The sequence below is a fragment of the Miscanthus floridulus genome, chromosome 16 (genome assembly GCF_019320115.1).
Source record: "Miscanthus floridulus cultivar M001 chromosome 16, ASM1932011v1, whole genome shotgun sequence".
In the NCBI taxonomy this organism is placed as follows: domain Eukaryota; kingdom Viridiplantae; phylum Streptophyta; class Magnoliopsida; order Poales; family Poaceae; genus Miscanthus; species Miscanthus floridulus.
This window is the reverse complement of record NC_089595.1, coordinates 110,443,618-110,462,511: the sequence shown is the minus strand read 5'-3', so window position 1 is coordinate 110,462,511 and position 18,894 is coordinate 110,443,618. Positions and strand designations below refer to the sequence as shown.

At 46.7% G+C, this 18,894-nt stretch overlaps 1 protein-coding gene and 1 pseudogene across 1 annotated transcript; both read left to right on the top strand.

Moving 5' to 3' along the window:
• Positions 1 to 16,368: 16,368 nt before the first annotated feature.
• On the top strand, positions 16,369 to 17,146 carry LOC136511267 (uncharacterized; annotated as a pseudogene).
• Positions 17,147 to 17,421: 275 nt separating this feature from the next.
• Positions 17,422 to 18,475, top strand: LOC136511748 (disease resistance protein TAO1-like). The gene has a single exon (XM_066505787.1). It carries the CDS (start codon positions 17,566 to 17,568, stop codon positions 18,436 to 18,438), a length of 873 nt encoding a protein of 290 aa, XP_066361884.1. The 5' UTR covers positions 17,422 to 17,565; the 3' UTR covers positions 18,439 to 18,475.
• The last annotated feature ends 419 nt before the right edge of the window (positions 18,476 to 18,894 follow it).

Below are 18,894 nucleotides of genomic sequence, written 5' to 3'. Positions count from 1 at the left end.
TACCGGTTCGGCGTTCCCAACTGCATCATCACTGACCACGGGACTAATTTCATCGAAAAGAAGTTCTTGGACTTCAGTGACACATACGACATCAGAATAGACTGGGCCTCGGTCGGACACCCGTGTACCAACGGTCAGGTCGAACGCACCAATGGCATGGTCCTCCAAGGACTCAAGTCACGCATCTTCAACCGACTCAACAAGTACGCCAGGCGATGGGTTACAGAGGTCCCAGCGATCCTCTGGAGCCTAAGAATGACCCCAAACTAATCCACAGGGTTCACACCTTTTTTCCTGGCCTACGGAGCTGAGGCAGTGCTACCCTCCGACCTCGACCACGGCGCACCAAGAGTAAAGGCTTTCGATCGCGACCGAGCCGCGGAAGCTCAACAAGATGCAGTCGACCTGCTCGAAGAGGCCTGTGAGACGACGATCATCCGCTCCGCTCGCTACCAGCAAACTCTCTGCAGGTACCATGAAAGTAAGATCAGAGGAAGGATACTCAAAGTCGGTGATCTCATACTCCGGAGGACCCAATCGACGAAGGACAAGCACAAGCTCTCTCCACCGTGGGAAGGACCCTACATAGTGACAGAAGTAATCTGACCGGGTACCTACCGACTGGAGGACAACAATGGCAACATTCTCACCAACACTTGGAACATTGAACAGCTACGTCGTTTTCCCCTAAAATTAGTCTTACAGCTCTTGTTAGTCATACACTTGCTCCTATAAGAGCACCCCGACCCGAACACTTTTTAGCTCGGGGCGCTCGAGGGCTCCACTAGGGGGCACTACTACCCCTCTGTTTTTTGTTTACTGTCGATAAAGAAATTCCTTCCTACCCGATCGGAAGGGTAGTTCGTTTCTTTAATTTGCCTCACGTAGCTTTACTTTAAACATTCCAACCGATCGCACCCCGCCTTTTCCTACGGTTACAAGCGGTTGAGCCTCGTGGGCCACGCTCCGGGCTCCCAAGGTTGTGACCTACGGAACAAACGGGCAGGTATGAGAGAGAAAGAAATTTAAACAAAACTATGCTAAGGGAAAACTTAAGGAACGAAAGGGAACAAGCTTCCCCGAACGGAGTGACTCCATCACAGAAAACAAAACCAACTATAGTCATTAGCTACACAGAAGCTGCTCACATGGGGACTCACCCGCAAAAACTCAACTATTACATTTTCTACTGCTACTCCAAAAATGCTACTGTAGACGCTCAACGACGTCACCAGAACGCCGCTGGGCATAAACCGCTTCCACTAGGGCCCCGCTGTATTCCGCTCCCCCGACTTCGGCAAAGCGCAATGGGTACCTCAAAGGCGTCGCATCCGTAGATACTCAGTAGAAGAACATGGAGCTCCTGACTTTCTCATGCAGTCGAGGTAGCTCTTTGGTAGGGGCGCTGCCACCAAGGTATGGCCACCATGGCTGAAAGAAAACTCATCAAACTTTATGAACTAGCCAATCTGAACAGCCACAGGCACGGAACCCTCTACCAACACGATCCTGGGCAACTTCCCCTCCGACAAGGCTTGTCCGGCGAAGATCCACCAGAGAGAGTCCACCCATGGCTCCATCCCAAAGAAGGCCTCATAGAGAAATCCAGCACCACCCCAGGCAGCCATCAGCTTGACATCACGCTCCGGATTCATGAAAGGATCTGTAAGTCCTCCCCCTCGCTCACCCCCTCTCTCACTCAGGAACCGCCGCGGCATACAGGCACTCTCAAAGAGGAGTAGTGGGTGAACAGGCAAGGGACTACGACAGAGAGCCCTCTCGCTCCCCTATTTAAAGAAAAAACACAGCAGCCGAAGAGGGGTGAAAGATCAGAGCGAAAACCTCTCTCCCTTCCCCATTCAATACGGATGGGAAGCGATGGGACACACCCTGACCGATGGGACGCATGCTGGCCGACGGAATGACGCTGGGTCAGACGAAACGCCGCCTGGTGAGATGAAACATGGCCTGGGTATGGCCCACCACTACCACACCACCAGCCATGAAAACCGAAGCGTTGCCACGTGCAGGTAGCTCTCCGCATCCCCAGGCGGGACTTGGAAAAGCCCAAAGTGGGATCTCCACCGGGAGAGACCATCGGGCTTCCTAAGTCGATCGAATGGCTCAAAAACACACACCGAGACACAGGTAGGAAGCGAAGGGATGCCCCATGTTGGCCATGCTAGCTCCGTCATGAACGACGAGCGTGGGCCCCGGTTGGACATTTCCGACTAAAGCTCTCCGAACCTTGTCGCTCAAAACATCAAGGTAAACACTACCAAAACCCCCTCTATTTCTTTATAATCATTTCATACATCCATACGTGCATCTCATTCCATACGCCCGTGCCTCCTAAACGATTCGAGCCCTGAACTACCCGGGGGCTCGGGAACTAAGCATCGCACGTGCAGCGAAATGCATCAGAACGTTCCGTGTTGCATCATGGAGCGACGGTTGCCTCATTTGACATGAGCAACCAACAGAGCCAGGGGAGAAAACCACAGATGAGCCCCATGCGGCCCTTGCTCGGTCCAGCAGACCGGGTCATCTCAACCTTCTTGTTCGATCCTGAACCTCTCGCCAGGCCCACAGAATCTCCATCGAGGGGAGGCCTTTTTGGCCACCCGGGTCGGTCTCTAGAACGACCTAGGCATCTGTCGGGTTACAGGTAAAGGAGCAGTGGAATGCCATAAGAGGGCTATGCCGACCCCATCACGAACGATGGACCTAGATTCCACTCGATCACACCCGTTAGCGAACTCACCGAGCTAGTCTTCGAGCCCGAGCGATTGGGATAGGCGACGAAACTCAGCCCCTCTGGTTGTGAGGAACCGAGGATGGGGTAACGCACACAACTCACACCGACCCCCACTAAGGCCCAACGAGTCTTGGGGGCTCAAAAACAAATGCCTAGGTCAGCGACCCTGAACTCGCCCCATCAGGACCCACGACTCGGACTCGCCCGGTCCCACGGCACGCACCGACGCCAGGATCCACGAGCACCGTCTCGCCCGGTCTTGAAACTAACTAACTGACTTCCGACTGTGCTCCAGACTCATGGGACCGCGACCCCGAACTCGCGTCATACGGCTACACTTCCAACTGCGCTCCAAAACTTCGGGGACCGCGACTCTGAACTCGCGTCATCAGGATCCACGAGCTCTGGCTCGTCCGATTCCTAAAACTAACTAAACTAACTGTCTTGATCCACGGCGCACACCGATGCCTGGGTCCATTCGCGACTTCGCCTCACCCGATCCTATGGTGCGCATCGACGCCAAAGATCAGTGAGCTCTGTCGCATCCGAACTAACTAAACTAAACTAACTCGATCCACGGCGCACACCGACGCCTGGGTCCATTCGCGACTCCGCCTCATCCGATCCTACGACACGCATCGACGCCAAGATCAGTGAGCTCTGTCGTGTCCGAACTAACTTTTTTCACCTGATCCCACGACACGCATCGACGTCTAGATCAGTAAAATTTGCGTCAAGTCTAAACCTCGCACCTCGACCGCCTCGGCTACGCAACGACACCTTGGTTGATAAAATTCCATCTCAAAATAAAAAACACACACACACGCCCGCTCGACATCCCCCAGACGGTTCCGCTCGAACCGCCCGGGGGCTCGGGGGCTACACCCGCGGGTGCACTCGCGTGCACCCGCCAACGAAACAAGGAACCTCTCCCGCTGACAGCTCAGAAAAACCCCCTAGCCGGTTCGGCTCGAACCGCCCGGGGGCTCGGGAGCTACACCCGTGGGTGCGCTCGCGCGCACCCACCGACAAGACAAAAATCCCTCGGACGATTCTGCCCGAATCGCCTAGGGGCTCGGGGGCTCCTGTCGGGTTCATAAACCCGGGGTCCCTCGGGGACCGGCTTCCACGCCAGGGCTCAGCCCAAGGAGACAGCATGTAGCTCCCGGGCTGGCCTAATAGGATAGCCTCAACAGACCGGAGCACTCGCTTCGGACTCTAAGCCGCCTTCAGCCCACCTCTCCGACCAGAGCGCTAGCTCCAGGCTCCAGCCACCTCCGGATGGCCTCTCCGATTGGAGCGCTAACTTCAGGCTCCAGCCGCCTCCGCACGGCCTCTCCGCTCGGAAGGCCTGGCCCAAGCGCTGCCTCCGACTCTGACCCCGTGTCTCCGACCGAGGGTCACAGGAACCCTGCCCACCGCTCCTCTCTAACTGGCACGACCAGAACCGACTGGAGTCATCCGACCGGGGACGCCCGCTCGGAAGGGACCAGGGGACGAACGGAGAAAACAAGCCATGCGCACAAGTCAAACCACGATACCAGGGACCATACCCTGAACACCTGCAGGAACAGTACTCTGTAGCCACCTTGACACCAACAGTGTTGTAGGCGCCGACATTTCCCTCTACAGTATTGTGGGCCCCTACAAACTCCCATACGGTAAAGCCCCCCATGTGCCTCTAGGCACCGATAGCAGTGCATGTGCCAGGATTTACCATACCGGGTGAACGAGGTGAGACTCCTCACATGCCTCCAGGCATCAAACAGTATTTTTGCAGGTGCCGACATCTACCAGTCCTAAAGAAAGCGGCACAACCTCCTACATGCATCTGACATCCTACAGCGACATCAACAGTATTGCGGGCACCTACCATCTTCTTGTACCCGTCGGCGTGGGCAACAAGCCTCGGTGACATACGGACCCTCTCTCTCTCTCACACATGTAAAGCCATCCCCTTCATCTATAAAAGGGGATGCGCTCCCTCCAACAAAGGAGGTCGACTTCTTCATGTTCAGATTCATTAGATCGATAGCTCACAACCCCTCAAGCACACGCTTGAACACCTAGCTCATAGCGGAGTTCCCGTAGCTCTCGGCCCTTCCGGTCGGACCCGACCGGGCCTCCCGTACACCTCATCTTTCTTCTTCTCGTTTGTAACCCCACTACAGACTTCGAGCACGTGGGCTCAGGAATAAAGTCGCCGACCGACCCACACTGGACGTAGGGCACGTTGCCTGAACCAGTATAAACCCTGTGTCATTGAGTGCTAGGCCACATCCGATCACAACGTACGGTAAAACTACAAATATTCACTAGTTGGTCACTTTCTGTACCGATAGAACTCATAGGTTGCGTTCGCTGGTCTGAACCAGACCAGCCAGCCGGCTGGTTCCCCTCTCGCGTCATTGTTCATCAAACCAGCCGAACAGTGTTTTCCTCTCACAACAAACCAGCTAGAACAGTGTTTTCAGCCAAGTTTCAGACCAGCGAACGGGGCCATAGAGGCCATCGTGAGTCCGGAACACCGTCTTCTCCACATCAGTGGGGTTCATGCGAACTTGATGGTAGCCGGAACACAGGTCGAGCTTGGTGAAGTAGCGAGCACCATGCAACTCATCCAGGAGTTCATCCACCATTGGAATTGGGTAAGCATCTTTGACGGTGATGGCGTTGAGGGCTCTGTAGTCGATGTAGAACCGCCACGTACCGTCCGCCTTCTTGACCAGCAACACAGGGGACGAGAACGCCGAGTTGCTGCGCTGCATCAGCCCCTGTGCCAGCATGGTGGAGCACTGGCGCTCCAGTCACATGTGTATTCTATATTGCAATAATTTCCTGTTGTTGCTGTTTGGGATGCTCGGGCATGTTATACCAGTTCAATAAATGCACTGCTTGTTTCCTGGATTAGACTAATTTTCCTTTTTGCAGTTACTTCATATTCTTACAGAATTAGGTTGTATCTGTACTTGCATCTGCTATTCGTCTGCATCTTTATAGACATAGATATTTTCTGTTGATATATTTTGGCATCTTCTTTTGACTCTCTAATACTAGGTGTTTGGTGATTTGCTTATTTTGCACTCAACATTACACAACAGTCTAAATTTACTATCACAACTGCAGACACCCTCTTTGCCGAGTGCTGGGGGCACTCGGCAAAGCCAGCCAAGCACTCGGCAAAGGCTTTGCCGAGTGCCGCACTCGGCAAAGGTCTCTCGGCAAAGATTTTATCGGCAAAAATTTCTTTGCCGAGTGCCAAAAATCAACACTCGGCAAAGCCTTTGCCGAGTGCCCGACACTCGGTAAAGTTGGAACCGAAAAAATGGGAATTTTTACCCAAAAAAATGGAAAATTTGTTTTAATTGGTGGAGGCCCCCACCGGTCAGCGCCCATCCATCTCTGGCTTTTTTCGCATCAATTTCACGGCTACGCGGCCGACGGGATTCGAACCCGAGACCTCCCGCTGCGCACAAACCTCCTCTACCACTACACCACACTGTCACTTGTGTCTGGATTCCGTTTTAGTTCCTAATATATTATACTAAACCGAGTATAAATTGTTTGTTTGAGGCTCTAAACGAATTCAAATAAAAAAGTTGTGAACTACAAAGTTTCATAACTTTTCGAGATCTACACTTTTAGTTTAGGAAGTTTTTCCATTCGAGGTCGTTTACAAAATTTGAATTTTAAAATTTGAAAATTCAAACGTAGTTTTGCATGACAAGATGTTTTCAAATCAAAAAGTTGCCAACTACAATGTTTCATAACTTTTGGAAATCTACAATTTTTATTTAGGAAGTTTTTTCATCCGAGGTCTTTTGAAAAATTCAAATTTTAAAATTTTCAAATTCAAACGTCGTTTTTGCATGACAAAATGATTTCAAATCAAAATGTTGCCAACTACAAAATTTCATAACTTCTCAAGATCTACAAAATTTATTTTGGTCCTTTGTTCATCCGATATAGTGGTAGTAACATTGTTCACAAATCATATATATCTCTCTTCTACTTTCACGAAACTAATATGAGACATATATATTTTATGAACAACGTTATTGTCGCTTTGTCAAATGAAGAAATGACCAAAATAAACTTTGTAGATCTTAAGAAGTTATACAACTTTGTAGTTGAAAAGTTTTTCATTTGAATTCATTTAGGGCCTCAAAAATTGATTCGAAAAACTGATTTGCCGAGGGCCAAAAAAATGCACACGGCAAAATACGGCTTTGCCGAGTGCCAGAAAAAAGGCACTCGGCAAACTTAGAGTAAATTGCTTGTTTGAGACCCTAAATGAATTCAAATAAAAAAGTGGTCAACTACAAAGTTTCATAACTTTTTGAGATCTACAATTTTCATTTAGTAAGTTTTTCCATCTGAGGTCGTTTGAAAATTTTGAATTTTAAATTTGAGAGATTCAAACGTAGTTTTGCATGATAAGATGATTTCAAATCAAAAAGTTGTCAACTACATAGTTTCATAACTTTTGGAGATCTACAATTTCCATTTAGGAAGTTTTTCCATCCGAGGTCGTTTGAAAAATTCAAATTTTAAAATTTTCAAATTCAAACGTCGTTTTTGCATGACAAGATGATTTCAAATCAAAATGTTGCCAACTACAAAATTTCATAACTTATCAAGATCTACAAAGTTTATTTTGGTCATTTGTTCATCTGACATAGTGGTAGTAACATTGTTCACAAATCTTATATATATGTCTTCTACTTTCATGAAACTAATATGAGAGATGTAGATTTTATGAACAACGTTATTGTCGCTTTGTCAAATGAAGAAATGACCAAAATAAACTTTGTAGATCTTAAGAAGTTATACAACTTTGTAGTTGAAAAGTTTTTCATTTGAATTCATTTAGGGCCTCAAAAATTGATTCGAAAAACTGATTTGCCGAGGGCCAAAAAAATGCACACGGCAAAATACGGCTTTGCCGAGTGCCAGAAAAAAGGCACTCGGCAAACTTAGAGTAAATTGCTTGTTTGAGACCCTAAATGAATTCAAATAAAAAAGTGGTCAACTACAAAGTTTCATAACTTTTTGAGATCTACAATTTTCATTTAGTAAGTTTTTCCATCTGAGGTCGTTTGAAAATTTTGAATTTTAAATTTGAGAGATTCAAACGTAGTTTTGCATGATAAGATGATTTCAAATCAAAAAGTTGTCAACTACATAGTTTCATAACTTTTGGAGATCTACAATTTCCATTTAGGAAGTTTTTCCATCCGAGGTCGTTTGAAAAATTCAAATTTTAAAATTTTCAAATTCAAACGTCGTTTTTGCATGACAAGATGATTTCAAATCAAAATGTTGCCAACCACAAAATTTCATAACTTATCAAGATCTACAAAGTTTATTTTGGTCATTTGTTCATCTGACATAGTGGTAGTAACATTGTTCACAAATCTTATATATATGCCTTCTACTTTCATGAAACTAATATGAGAGATGTAGATTTTATGAACAATGTTATTGTCGCTTTCTCAAATGAAGAAATGACCAAAATAAACTTTGTAGATCTTAAGAAGTTATACAACTTTGTAGTTGAAAAGTTTTTCATTTGAATTCATTTAGGGCCTCAAAAATTGATTCGAAAAACTGATTTGCCGAGGGCCAAAAAAATGCACACGGCAAAATACGGCTTTGCCGAGTGCCAGAAAAAAGGCACTCGGCAAACTTAGAGTAAATTGCTTGTTTGAGACCCTAAATGAATTCAAATAAAAAAGTGGTCAACTACAAAGTTTCATAACTTTTTGAGATCTACAATTTTCATTTAGTAAGTTTTTCCATCTGAGGTCGTTTGAAAATTTTGAATTTTAAATTTGAGAGATTCAAACGTAGTTTTGCATGATAAGATGATTTCAAATCAAAAAGTTGTCAACTACATAGTTTCATAACTTTTGGAGATCTACAATTTCCATTTAGGAAGTTTTTCCATCCGAGGTCGTTTGAAAAATTCAAATTTTAAAATTTTCAAATTCAAACGTCGTTTTTGCATGACAAGATGATTTCAAATCAAAATGTTGCCAACTACAAAATTTCATAACTTATCAAGATCTACAAAGTTTATTTTGGTCATTTGTTCATCTGACATAGTGGTAGTAACATTGTTCACAAATCTTATATATATGTCTTCTACTTTCATGAAACTAATATGAGAGATGTAGATTTTATGAACAACGTTATTGTCGCTTTATCAAATGAAGAAATGACCAAAATAAACTTTATAGATCTTGAGAAGTTATACAACTTTGTAGTTGAAAAGTTTTTCATTTGAATTCATTTAGGGCCTCAAAAATTGCTTCGAAAAACTGATTTGCCGAGGGCCAAAAAAAAATGCACACGGTAAAAAGCCTGTTTGCCGAGTGTCAAAACAAAGGCACTCGGCAAAATACATCTTTGCCGAGTGCCAGAAAAAAACACTCGGCAAAGACGTATTTTGCCGTGTGCCAAAAAATAGCACTCGGCAAAATACATCTTTGCCAAGTGCCAGAACAAAAACACTCGGCAAAGACGTATTTTACCGTGTGTTTTTGTTTGCCGAGTGTATTTTATTTGGCACTCGGCAGACACGGTCTTTGCCGAGTGCCCGATAAAATACACTCGGCAAAGACTCCGGCACTCGGCAAATCGCCGGTTTCCCGTAGTGTATGTAGCTACTGCATGCCAATGAGGATCTATGGGCCGTAAACCACCATCTCTCTAATTAATTTTGTTATTGCTGCTTTTCCAATCTGCCTTTGCTCCTGATCTTGGTGAAGGCATTGTGTTCTATTTTCATTCTCGCCCCTATATAAGATGGGGTACATCCAGAAAACCTACTGCATTCAGCATGTTGATTCTCTGTTTTCTCTAGATGTACTACTGTTGTTCCTTCAAGTATTGTCCTAGGTTGTACACATTGGCATTATTTAAGTTGCTCTGAAGTACTGATAACCATCTTTCTTGTTCTCATTCTATCTTCCAAAACAAGCTACTTGTATTTGCAAGCTACAGATATTCAGGTACATATCTTTTACAAAAAGGTCATCTTTTCTTGCTCAGAAAATAGTATTATGGTAGGTGTTTGAGATTGCTTATCTTGCATAAACTTAGGTAAATATTACTATTTGTTCTTCTAAAGTCAACACAGATATAAAATCTTGGCAGATACTATCTTTACATGGTGCCCTATGCATTTTCTTTATGATGCAAATCAGTGGCGAAATTCTTCCTCTACTTAATTGAAAGGCAGAGCTCCTGCCAATTTGTTCAAAAAAAAAAAATCACTAGCGAAATTAGTAACTGTGTATGATTCCATTGTCATTTCCACTTTTCTCATCACTTTTTTTTTTGAGGAAACAGGAGAGGTTTGCACCTACTGGATGTTCTCATGACTTCTTTGGTTTCCTCATTATTTGTTCTTGTTCATGCTGTCTTATGCAGTTATGCTGCAGTGATGGCAGATTGGACAAGGAAAACATCTGTGCATAAGCACACTAGATGAGAAATACACTGAAATACAACATGTTTTACCACTAGCATGCACTGGTTGAAATTATTTACATGGTTAGTTTGCAGTTACACATTACTCATATTACTCCTAGCATCATGAAACTATCACTTGATGAGAAGCAGGAGCTTTGCAGTTTGTTCAGCTTCTCGCTATTTTTCTTTTGTAGTTATGTTTGCCTGAAGCCCTGAACTGCTCCACCACGCCGGCAAGGCGGCAACAGCCATGCAAAGTTTATGGCTTTATGCTCATGGATAAATAATCTGCCTGGCCTTGGTCATATCAATGTAGCTCATCAATTGGAAAATGTTCTAATTAGATATAAAATTTTGAATGATAAAACAATTAGTTTTGCTAGCAATCAAGAAACCTCCTTGCCACAATTTCAGTTCAAGGTGCTAATTACAAAAGGTTACTGCAATTTAATCTCAAGATAGCCTTCTATGCAACAACATGACAAGGAGCTCAGATAAAGAAACGGGATGACGTGACATTAACAAATGTATGGGTCCACATTATAAACAATTAAATATGCATATAGCTTAGAGTTATTGCCACAAAATGATGGACTGTTCAAGTGCATATCTTCTAAGAGAATAGTTACATCAAGATGAAACTGTTTCAGAAGCATTTAGTTTTCCTTTTACATGCTCAGTAAAATAGCTATTTCCCTTAGCTAGTACTCTTTCTTGCTATTATAGTTGTTATCGTCTATTGCTATTTTCTAGCTTAATCTTGGGCTGTTATATAATGCTCTGTCTTTTATTTTCCTTGTGGTTTTCAGTAACAGGCTAACATAGCTCCATCACGATTAACTTCCTTAATGCAAGCTATGCCTTGGAACATAATGAGTAGCTAGCAGCTGCCATCTGAATAGCCTAGTGAAAAGTACACAGAGGTGTTACATTATGAGCAGCTTCAGATACTTACAAGTACCACATGCCTTAGCTTATTCCATTGGAAAAAGAGAAGAAGAGCAAAAGAAGTCATGAGGCAGCCGAAAAGCAGTGACATGTACTTACATGAAAGAAGTCACATTGCAGAGCATCTAGCCAGTTGATGTACACTCCTGGCATTTCAGTATTGTGCAGTTATGTCTTATGAAGCTATGTATTTTCTCTACACAGTTCTGTAAGTGTACACATGTTTTCTAGAAAATTGCAGCTGGAGTCTATTCCCATTTGTCTACTTCAAATTTACTCCCTCCGTTCCAAATTAGAAGACGTTTTGGCTTTTCGAGATATATTTGTTTTTACTATTTATCTAGACATAGTGTATATCCAAATGCATAGCAAAAGCTGCGTATCTATAAAAACCAAAACGTCTTATAATTTGGAATGGAGTGAGTATACGAACGGGAAGGCCATTGAACCCCACCTGATACTCATTTATAATGCTCAAAATGCACTCATACCACTTCAAATATTCTGCAACTAAAATGCCAAAAAAAATTGCTCAATTTCTTCCTGACAAACTGAAAACAAGAAAAGGGACGTAGCCACAGCCCATGTGGCAATGAAGAAACTAAGAAATGCATGGCTCCACATTTTGAGCAATTAAACATGCACGTAATTTTGAATCACTAAGATATTTGCCACAAGCATTCTAGTGATTTGTGCTTAGCTTGTAATAAGTACTCCTAGCAGCTTGCTCGGCTGCCATTTTCAGCCGGCTGCACTGGTAGTATTATACAGTAACATGTGAGGGAGTAAACAGCCACAGCGGCTCTCTTTATTCGATTGCACTGAGAAGGTGGGTCTCGACCTAATATTTTCTTGTATTCGGGATTCCTGTTTGCGTTGAAGGTTGGAACAAAAGATGACTCCATTCTACAACAATGCTATGTTATGTGTAGTATGATGCATGAATTTGCGAGACTGGTTTCAAGGACCGAGTTTGCAACTATAGATGGTTTAGAGTGCAAAGAAGTGCTACCAACCGTGCGCCATTTGTCAATTCAAACTGATTTGGTGTACCACATAGATGAATGTGAGAACATAGTTGGTAACATGAAGTTTGAAGAAAAATTGCAAAGTATAACTTCTTCATTAAGGAGATTGAGGACGGTGATCTTAGTTGGGCGTGTGAGAGAGATAAACTCTGAATAGTATATATTTATCAATCACAGATTACAAGGGATTACAATATATAGGCAGGATAACTCAAGGGTTCAAGGTGTGAACACAATCTAGGAACCTAATTAACTCATACTAAATAGCACAAGTGCCTAGCCTGGCGCATGGCTGTATCCAGAGTCCAAGGCGCAGGCACAATAGACTAGGAGGCAAACATAACTTGCTAACACCCCCCCACAGTCTGAGCATCGGTGCAGCGGACGTTCAGACTGGTTCTAAACTCTGTGAAGAGCAAAGATGGCAATCCTTTGGTGAAGATGTCGGCATACTGAGAGGTGGTTGGAACATGAAGAACTTGAACATCACCAAGAGCAACATGTTCCCGAACAAAATGGAGATCAATCTCGATGTGTTTAGTCCGCTGATGCTGGACTGGGTTGGCGGACATGTAGACGGCGCTGATGTTGACACAGTAGACCAATGTAGCACGCTGCAAGGGGGACTGTAATTCGCTGAGAAGTTGGCGCAGCCAGGAGGCTTCTGCAACAGTGTTGGCAACGGCGCGATATTCAGCTTCGGCACTGGATCGGGACACGGTGTTTTGGCATTTGGAGGACCAGGAAATGAGGTTATCACCAAGGAAGACCGCATATCCAGAAGTGGACTTGCGAGTATCCGGGCAGCCGGCCCAGTCAGCATCAGAGTAGGCGACCGGCTCATGTTGGGATGAGGGGCGGAGCACCAGCCCCAAATGTAGAGTCCCGCGAACATACCGAAGGATCCGCTTGAGGGCAACCAAGTGAGGTTCCCGTGGATCATGCATGTGGAGACACACTTGCTGAACAGCATAAGCAATGTCCGGACGAGTGAAAGTGAGGTACTGAAGAGCACCAGCTAGGCTACGAAAATCAGAGGGATCCTGAACTGGGTCACCACTTACTGCAGATAGCTTTGGATTGGTGTCAACTGGAGTAGAGCAGGGTTTGCATTCAGTCATACCAGCCCGATCAAGAATCTCCATCATGTATTGTTGCTGAGACAAAAGCAGACATCCATCCCGGTGCTGAACTTGCATTCCAAGAAAATGGTGTAACTTGCCAAGGTCCTTCATGTTGAACTCACGCTGTACGCCAGATATGATGCGACGGAGGACAACTGTGGAGGAGGCAGTGAGGATGATGTCATCCACGTACAGCAGCAAGTATGCTGTGTCGGCACCATGATGGTAAATAAATAGGGAGGTGTCTGTCTTGGCATTCACAAATCCAAGTGAGAGAATAAATGTAGCAAAGCGACTGTACCATGCCCGAGGAGCTTGCTTGAGACCATAGAGAGACTTGTTGAGTCGACAGACATATCCGGGATGAATGGGATCCTCAAAACCAGCAGGCTGTGCAGCAAAAACAGTTTCAGACAGGGTCCCGTGTAGAAAGGCATTCTTTACATCGAGCTGGTGAACTGGCCATCCGCGGGAGAGGGAGAGGGAGAGCACTGTCTGAACTGTGGCGGGCTTGACAACAGGACTGAATGTCTCGTCAAAGTTGATCCCCGGGCGCTGAGTAAAGCCTCGGAGGACCCAACGAGCCTTGTAGCGCTCTAGGGACCCGTCAGCCCTGAATTTGTGCTTGAAAATCCATTTACCAGTGACAATGTTGCCTTGAGACGGTCGAGGAACAAGCTCCCATGTGTTGTTCTGAAGAAGAGCATAGAACTCTTCTTCCATGGTAGCCCTCCAATTGGGATCAGTAAGGGCACTACGGAAGCTGTGGGGCATCGGTGACAGTGTTGTGCTGTTGTAGACACTAGGAAACCGGTGACCAGCTTTGGCGCGTGTTGTCATGCTGTGATTGTTGACAGTGGGCTGCACAGACACGGCGCCCTTGGGTAGAGCCGGCGGGCTAGAGGCAGCCGGTTGCGGAGGAGCGACTGCCTGGCACCGTGAATACACCAGCAGTGGTCGAGGCCTGACGGGGGCTGCTGCAGCAATGGAGGGACCTAGGGCGCTGGGGGCTGTAGCAGCGCCTGGAGCAGCAGCAGCAGTAGGCGTAGATGGAGCGGCCTGCCGGGCTGCAGCAGCGCCTGGAGCTGCAGCAGCAGCAGGTGTAGAGGGAGTGGCCTGCCGGGCGCCTGATATCGGTGAAAGAACCTTGCCCGGCACCGGAGTGTAGCTGCTGTCTCGACGACTGCACCCTCACTGAATGCCACACGAGGACAGTCCGTGCAGGGTGCTGATGGTGTGCCGACAAGGGGTGCTGCACGTGGCTGTGCAGGAACACCAACGGAGGTACCTGTAGGAAATAAAGGTAGTGGTGCACTGGGCATGGGATCAGCATCATCAGTTAGAAAATCGAAGTCCGCTGGATTGGGAGGGGTGGGCTGCTGGGAAAGGGGGAACGAGTTCTCATCAAACACGACATGTCGAGAGATGAGAACACGATTGGTTTGAAGGTCGAGGCAGTGGTATCCTTTATGGTTGGAGGAATAGCCAAGAAAGATGCACAAGGAGGATCGAGGTGCAAGTTTGTTGGCGGCTGTGGCGGAAAGGTTAGGATAGCAAGCGCAGCTAAAAACGTGAAGATGGTCGTATTGGGGCTAAACACCAAACAGGATAGAGTGAGGTGTGGAGGAGTGAAGGGCGACGATTGTTTTTGCCACCAAAGCCGCCCCCTTTGCCACCCCCAGGCTCGGTGTTGGGATGCCCAGAAATCTGTTGGGAGGCGGGACGAGGGGACGAGGAGCCGCTGCCTATGCTGGCGACGAGAGCCGTGGGAGGAGACGGAGTCGGGGCCCCCATGGTAAGCTCCTCGAGAGTGAGCTCATCGCAGGCCTCCAAGAAGGAAGGGAAGGGACGGCTGCATCAAAGATGGCGGCCAACGGAGACAAACTGCTCGTTCAAACCTCGGATGAGATTGAGGACGAGGGAGCGGTCGCTGATGGGTTCACCCAGATCAGCGAGGTTGTCAGCGGTGGTCTTGAGAAGCTTGCAGTAGTCGGTGACAGATAGGTCCCCTTGGACAAGCGTGCGAAGTTTGGCGCCAAGGATGAGAGCGCGCGCCTCCCGGTTGCCGAGAAATTGGCTCTCAATGGCAAGCCAGGTGGTATGGGCAGTGTCGCCTTGGTCGCTGCGATGCCGGACAATGTCGTGGAGATTGTCGGAGAGGGTGCCGTAGAGCCAGGAGTGGACGACGCAGTCCATGCGCTCCCAGTCTGGCGAGTTCAGGGGACGATCGTCCTGAAGAACATGGCCCTGAAGGGAGTACTTGCCCAGGGCGAGCAGGAATTGCTCGCGCCACCAAGTGAAGCTGCCGGAGGTGACGTCGAGAACGACGCGGACAAGATGATGGATGTTCTGGACGGCCACAGCTTGGGCGTGCAGGTTAAGAACAGCAGTAACCTCCTGAAGAGCTATGGCGGCCTGAACTGAGGTACGAGGGCCATCGAAGAGGGAGGACGCGACCTCGTCGCAGTCCTCTGGCGGATCTTCAAGGGGAGGGTCGGCAGCGGCCCGCTCCTAGGCCACGCGCTCCAGGGCGGCGCGGACGCGCGCAGCTGCGGCGGCGGCCTCGGCTTCGGCCTCTTCGGCGCGAGCAAGAGCGGCGCGACGGGCGGCAGCCTGGGCGGCTCGGGCGTCCTCCTGGCGCTAGCGCTCGGCCTCGTTGTCAGCAGCAGAGGGGTGAAGGGAGCCGGCCATGGCGGAGAAGGGAGGGGCGGCGCAAGGGGCAGCACGCCGGAGGCGGTGGCGCTAGAAGCGGCACGCCAGAAAAGCGGAAGGGAAAACGGGTGTTACCCGGACTCGTGATACCATGTGAGAGAGATAAACTCTGAATAGTATATATTTATCAATCACAGATTACAAGGGATTACAATATATAGGCAGGAGAACTCAAGGGTTCAAGGTGTGAACACAATCTAGGAACCTAATTAACTCATACTAAATAGCACAAGTGCCTAGCCTGGCGCATGGCTGTATCCAGAGTCCAAGGCGCAGGCACAATAGACTAGGAGGCAAACATAACTTGCTAACAGGGCGCTATGATTCTTTATTCGTCCAGTTCAAGTCCTTCCATACCTTTATCTCCAATTTGGTAAATTGTACCCATCTTCGCTACCTAAAACTTGAGAACAAAGGCAAAAGTGAATCTTTGCCTATATCTCTAAGCAAGTTTTACCACCTTGAAATATTAGATGCTGGGTGCCAAGCAATTGTTCATGATATGAGTGATCTCATCAGCATGAGGCATCTTGTTCTGACAAAAGGAGCATGCGGCGCTTTCTCCCCAGCTAAGTCTGCTAGCTTGCAGATGATCCATCTAGAGGATTGTAAAGGATGGCAAATAATCCCATCTCTAGAAAGTCTATCATCTCTTACAGAGTTGAAATTAAGGAATATGACAGAAGTAACAGAGTTGCTAATTCCTTCGTTAGAGGAGCTGGTATTGATTGATATGCCAAAGTTGGAAACAAGTTTCTCCAATTCAGTGAGGGACTTGAACTCAAGTTTGAGGGTACTGGAGATGCTGGGTACTGAAGGCCTTTATCCTCTTTGACAGCTGTGAAAATTTTGAAATCGAGCACATGTCATGGTTGCCCAGTGTTAGCGAGCTGACCATCCATGAGTGTCCTCATTTAATGGTATCAAATCCTCTACCACCATCAAGTAGTGTTTTTAAATTATCCATCAAAAATGTTTCAACAATTCTAACCATGGAGGGATCATCAAACGGGGAATTCAAAATTGTATCTTCCATTGATTTCCTGGATGACAAAATTGTCATTTCGCAACCTAAGGACCATAACTCTTGCAAATAGTGGGCTACAATAATCTGTTTATTTCACTAGAAGGTTTGAAGCAACTCGTCTGCTTGAAGAGGTTGGAAATATGGTCATGCCAAACAATTTTCTCTTCAGATGTGTCGTCAACACATACCCATGAATACATGACAAGCACAAATTTTGATGCCGGTCCATCTCTCAGCATTATAAATTGTGGAATAATTGGCCAGTGGTTATCTGTGATATTGCAACATGTGCGAGCCCTAGAGACATTGGATCTAGTGAGGTGTGAGCAGATAACAGGACTATTGATACAAGGTAAAGAGAATACTTTATCAAATCTCACCTCGGCTCCATGTGTTTCATCACAGGGAAATCTAGATGGCGCATCGACAAGGCCATGTCCTAACAAACTCCTGCGGATTCCATCTAACCTCATACCCTCTCTCAAGAAGATGTCCATTGCATTTTGCAAGCTAAAGTTTCTGGGGAACAAGGAATGCTTCTCTGGATTCACCTCCCTTGAGAAGCTAACAATTGTTGAATGCCCCGAGCTGATATCGTCCTTGGTGCGTGAAGACGAAATCGATGACCAGGCAAACGGAAGATGGCTTCTCCCGTGTTCACTTGGCATACTGGATATCGATGATGCTTCCCTAGAAACGCTGCAGCCCTGCTTTCCGGGAGATCTGACCCGCCTCAAAGTACTAGATGTGTCGGAAAATGATGCATTGAAATCTCTACAGCTGCATTCCTGCACAGCACTGGAAGAGCTGACAATTCGATATTGCAAATCGCTAGACGCACTAGAGGGCTTCCAATCCCTCCGCGGTCTCAGGTATTTGAAAGTATACGGATGCACAAGCTTACCTCAATGTTTGAAGAGTCTATCAACGCAGGGTTATGAGCTGTGCCCTGGATTGGAAAGGCTTCAGATCGACGACCCATCTTTTCTTACCACGCCATTCTGCAAGCACCTCACCTCTCTCCAATGCCTAAAGCTCGAGGACAAATTTAGACATATCCACGCGGCAGGACTAACATGCGAGCAAGAGGTAGCGCTTCAGCTCCTCACGTCCCTCCAAGAGCTTGGATTTCACCATTGCTCCAAACTGTCAGATCTTCCTGTGGGTCTGCATAGCCATCCCTCCCTCAAGCGGTTGGAGATCATTTATTGCCCGAGTATCTCCAGGCTACCAGAGAGGGGCCTCCCACCTTCGCTGGAAGAATTGGAGGTCCACAAGTGCAGCGAGAAGCTATCAGAGCAATGCAGAAAGCTAGCAACAAGCAAGCTAAAGGTAATAATTGATAAGGAATATGTGAACTGATTACTGGGTGGCTTGTTATTTGTTAAGCATACGTTCGTACCAGCACGCAGGTTTCACCGCATCGCCTTGGAAGGTACGTATGTTTCTAACGTTGCCCATGTTATGTCCAGGGTTTTTGTACATGGTTTCAAGCTAAAGTAAGCTATCTCTTTGCAGGCATTCAAGCTGACAGCATGGCTGCAGCGACCATCTTCACAATCAACAAGAGTATCCTACTATTACAAGCTGGTCAAACTAGTGTTGAAAGCTCCTATGTGATTTGTTACAACCTACAAGGCTTAAAATGGCCACAGACGAGAGTCCAAAAGTGTTTACAGGTGAGAAGGAGAGAGTACGGATGTTACTAAGTCTTGTTGCCCATGTCGATGAGAACATTGATGATGGTAGGCGCCCACAATACTGTTGACGTCACTGTAGAATGTCAGGTGCACATAGGAGGTTGCGTTGGTTTCTTCA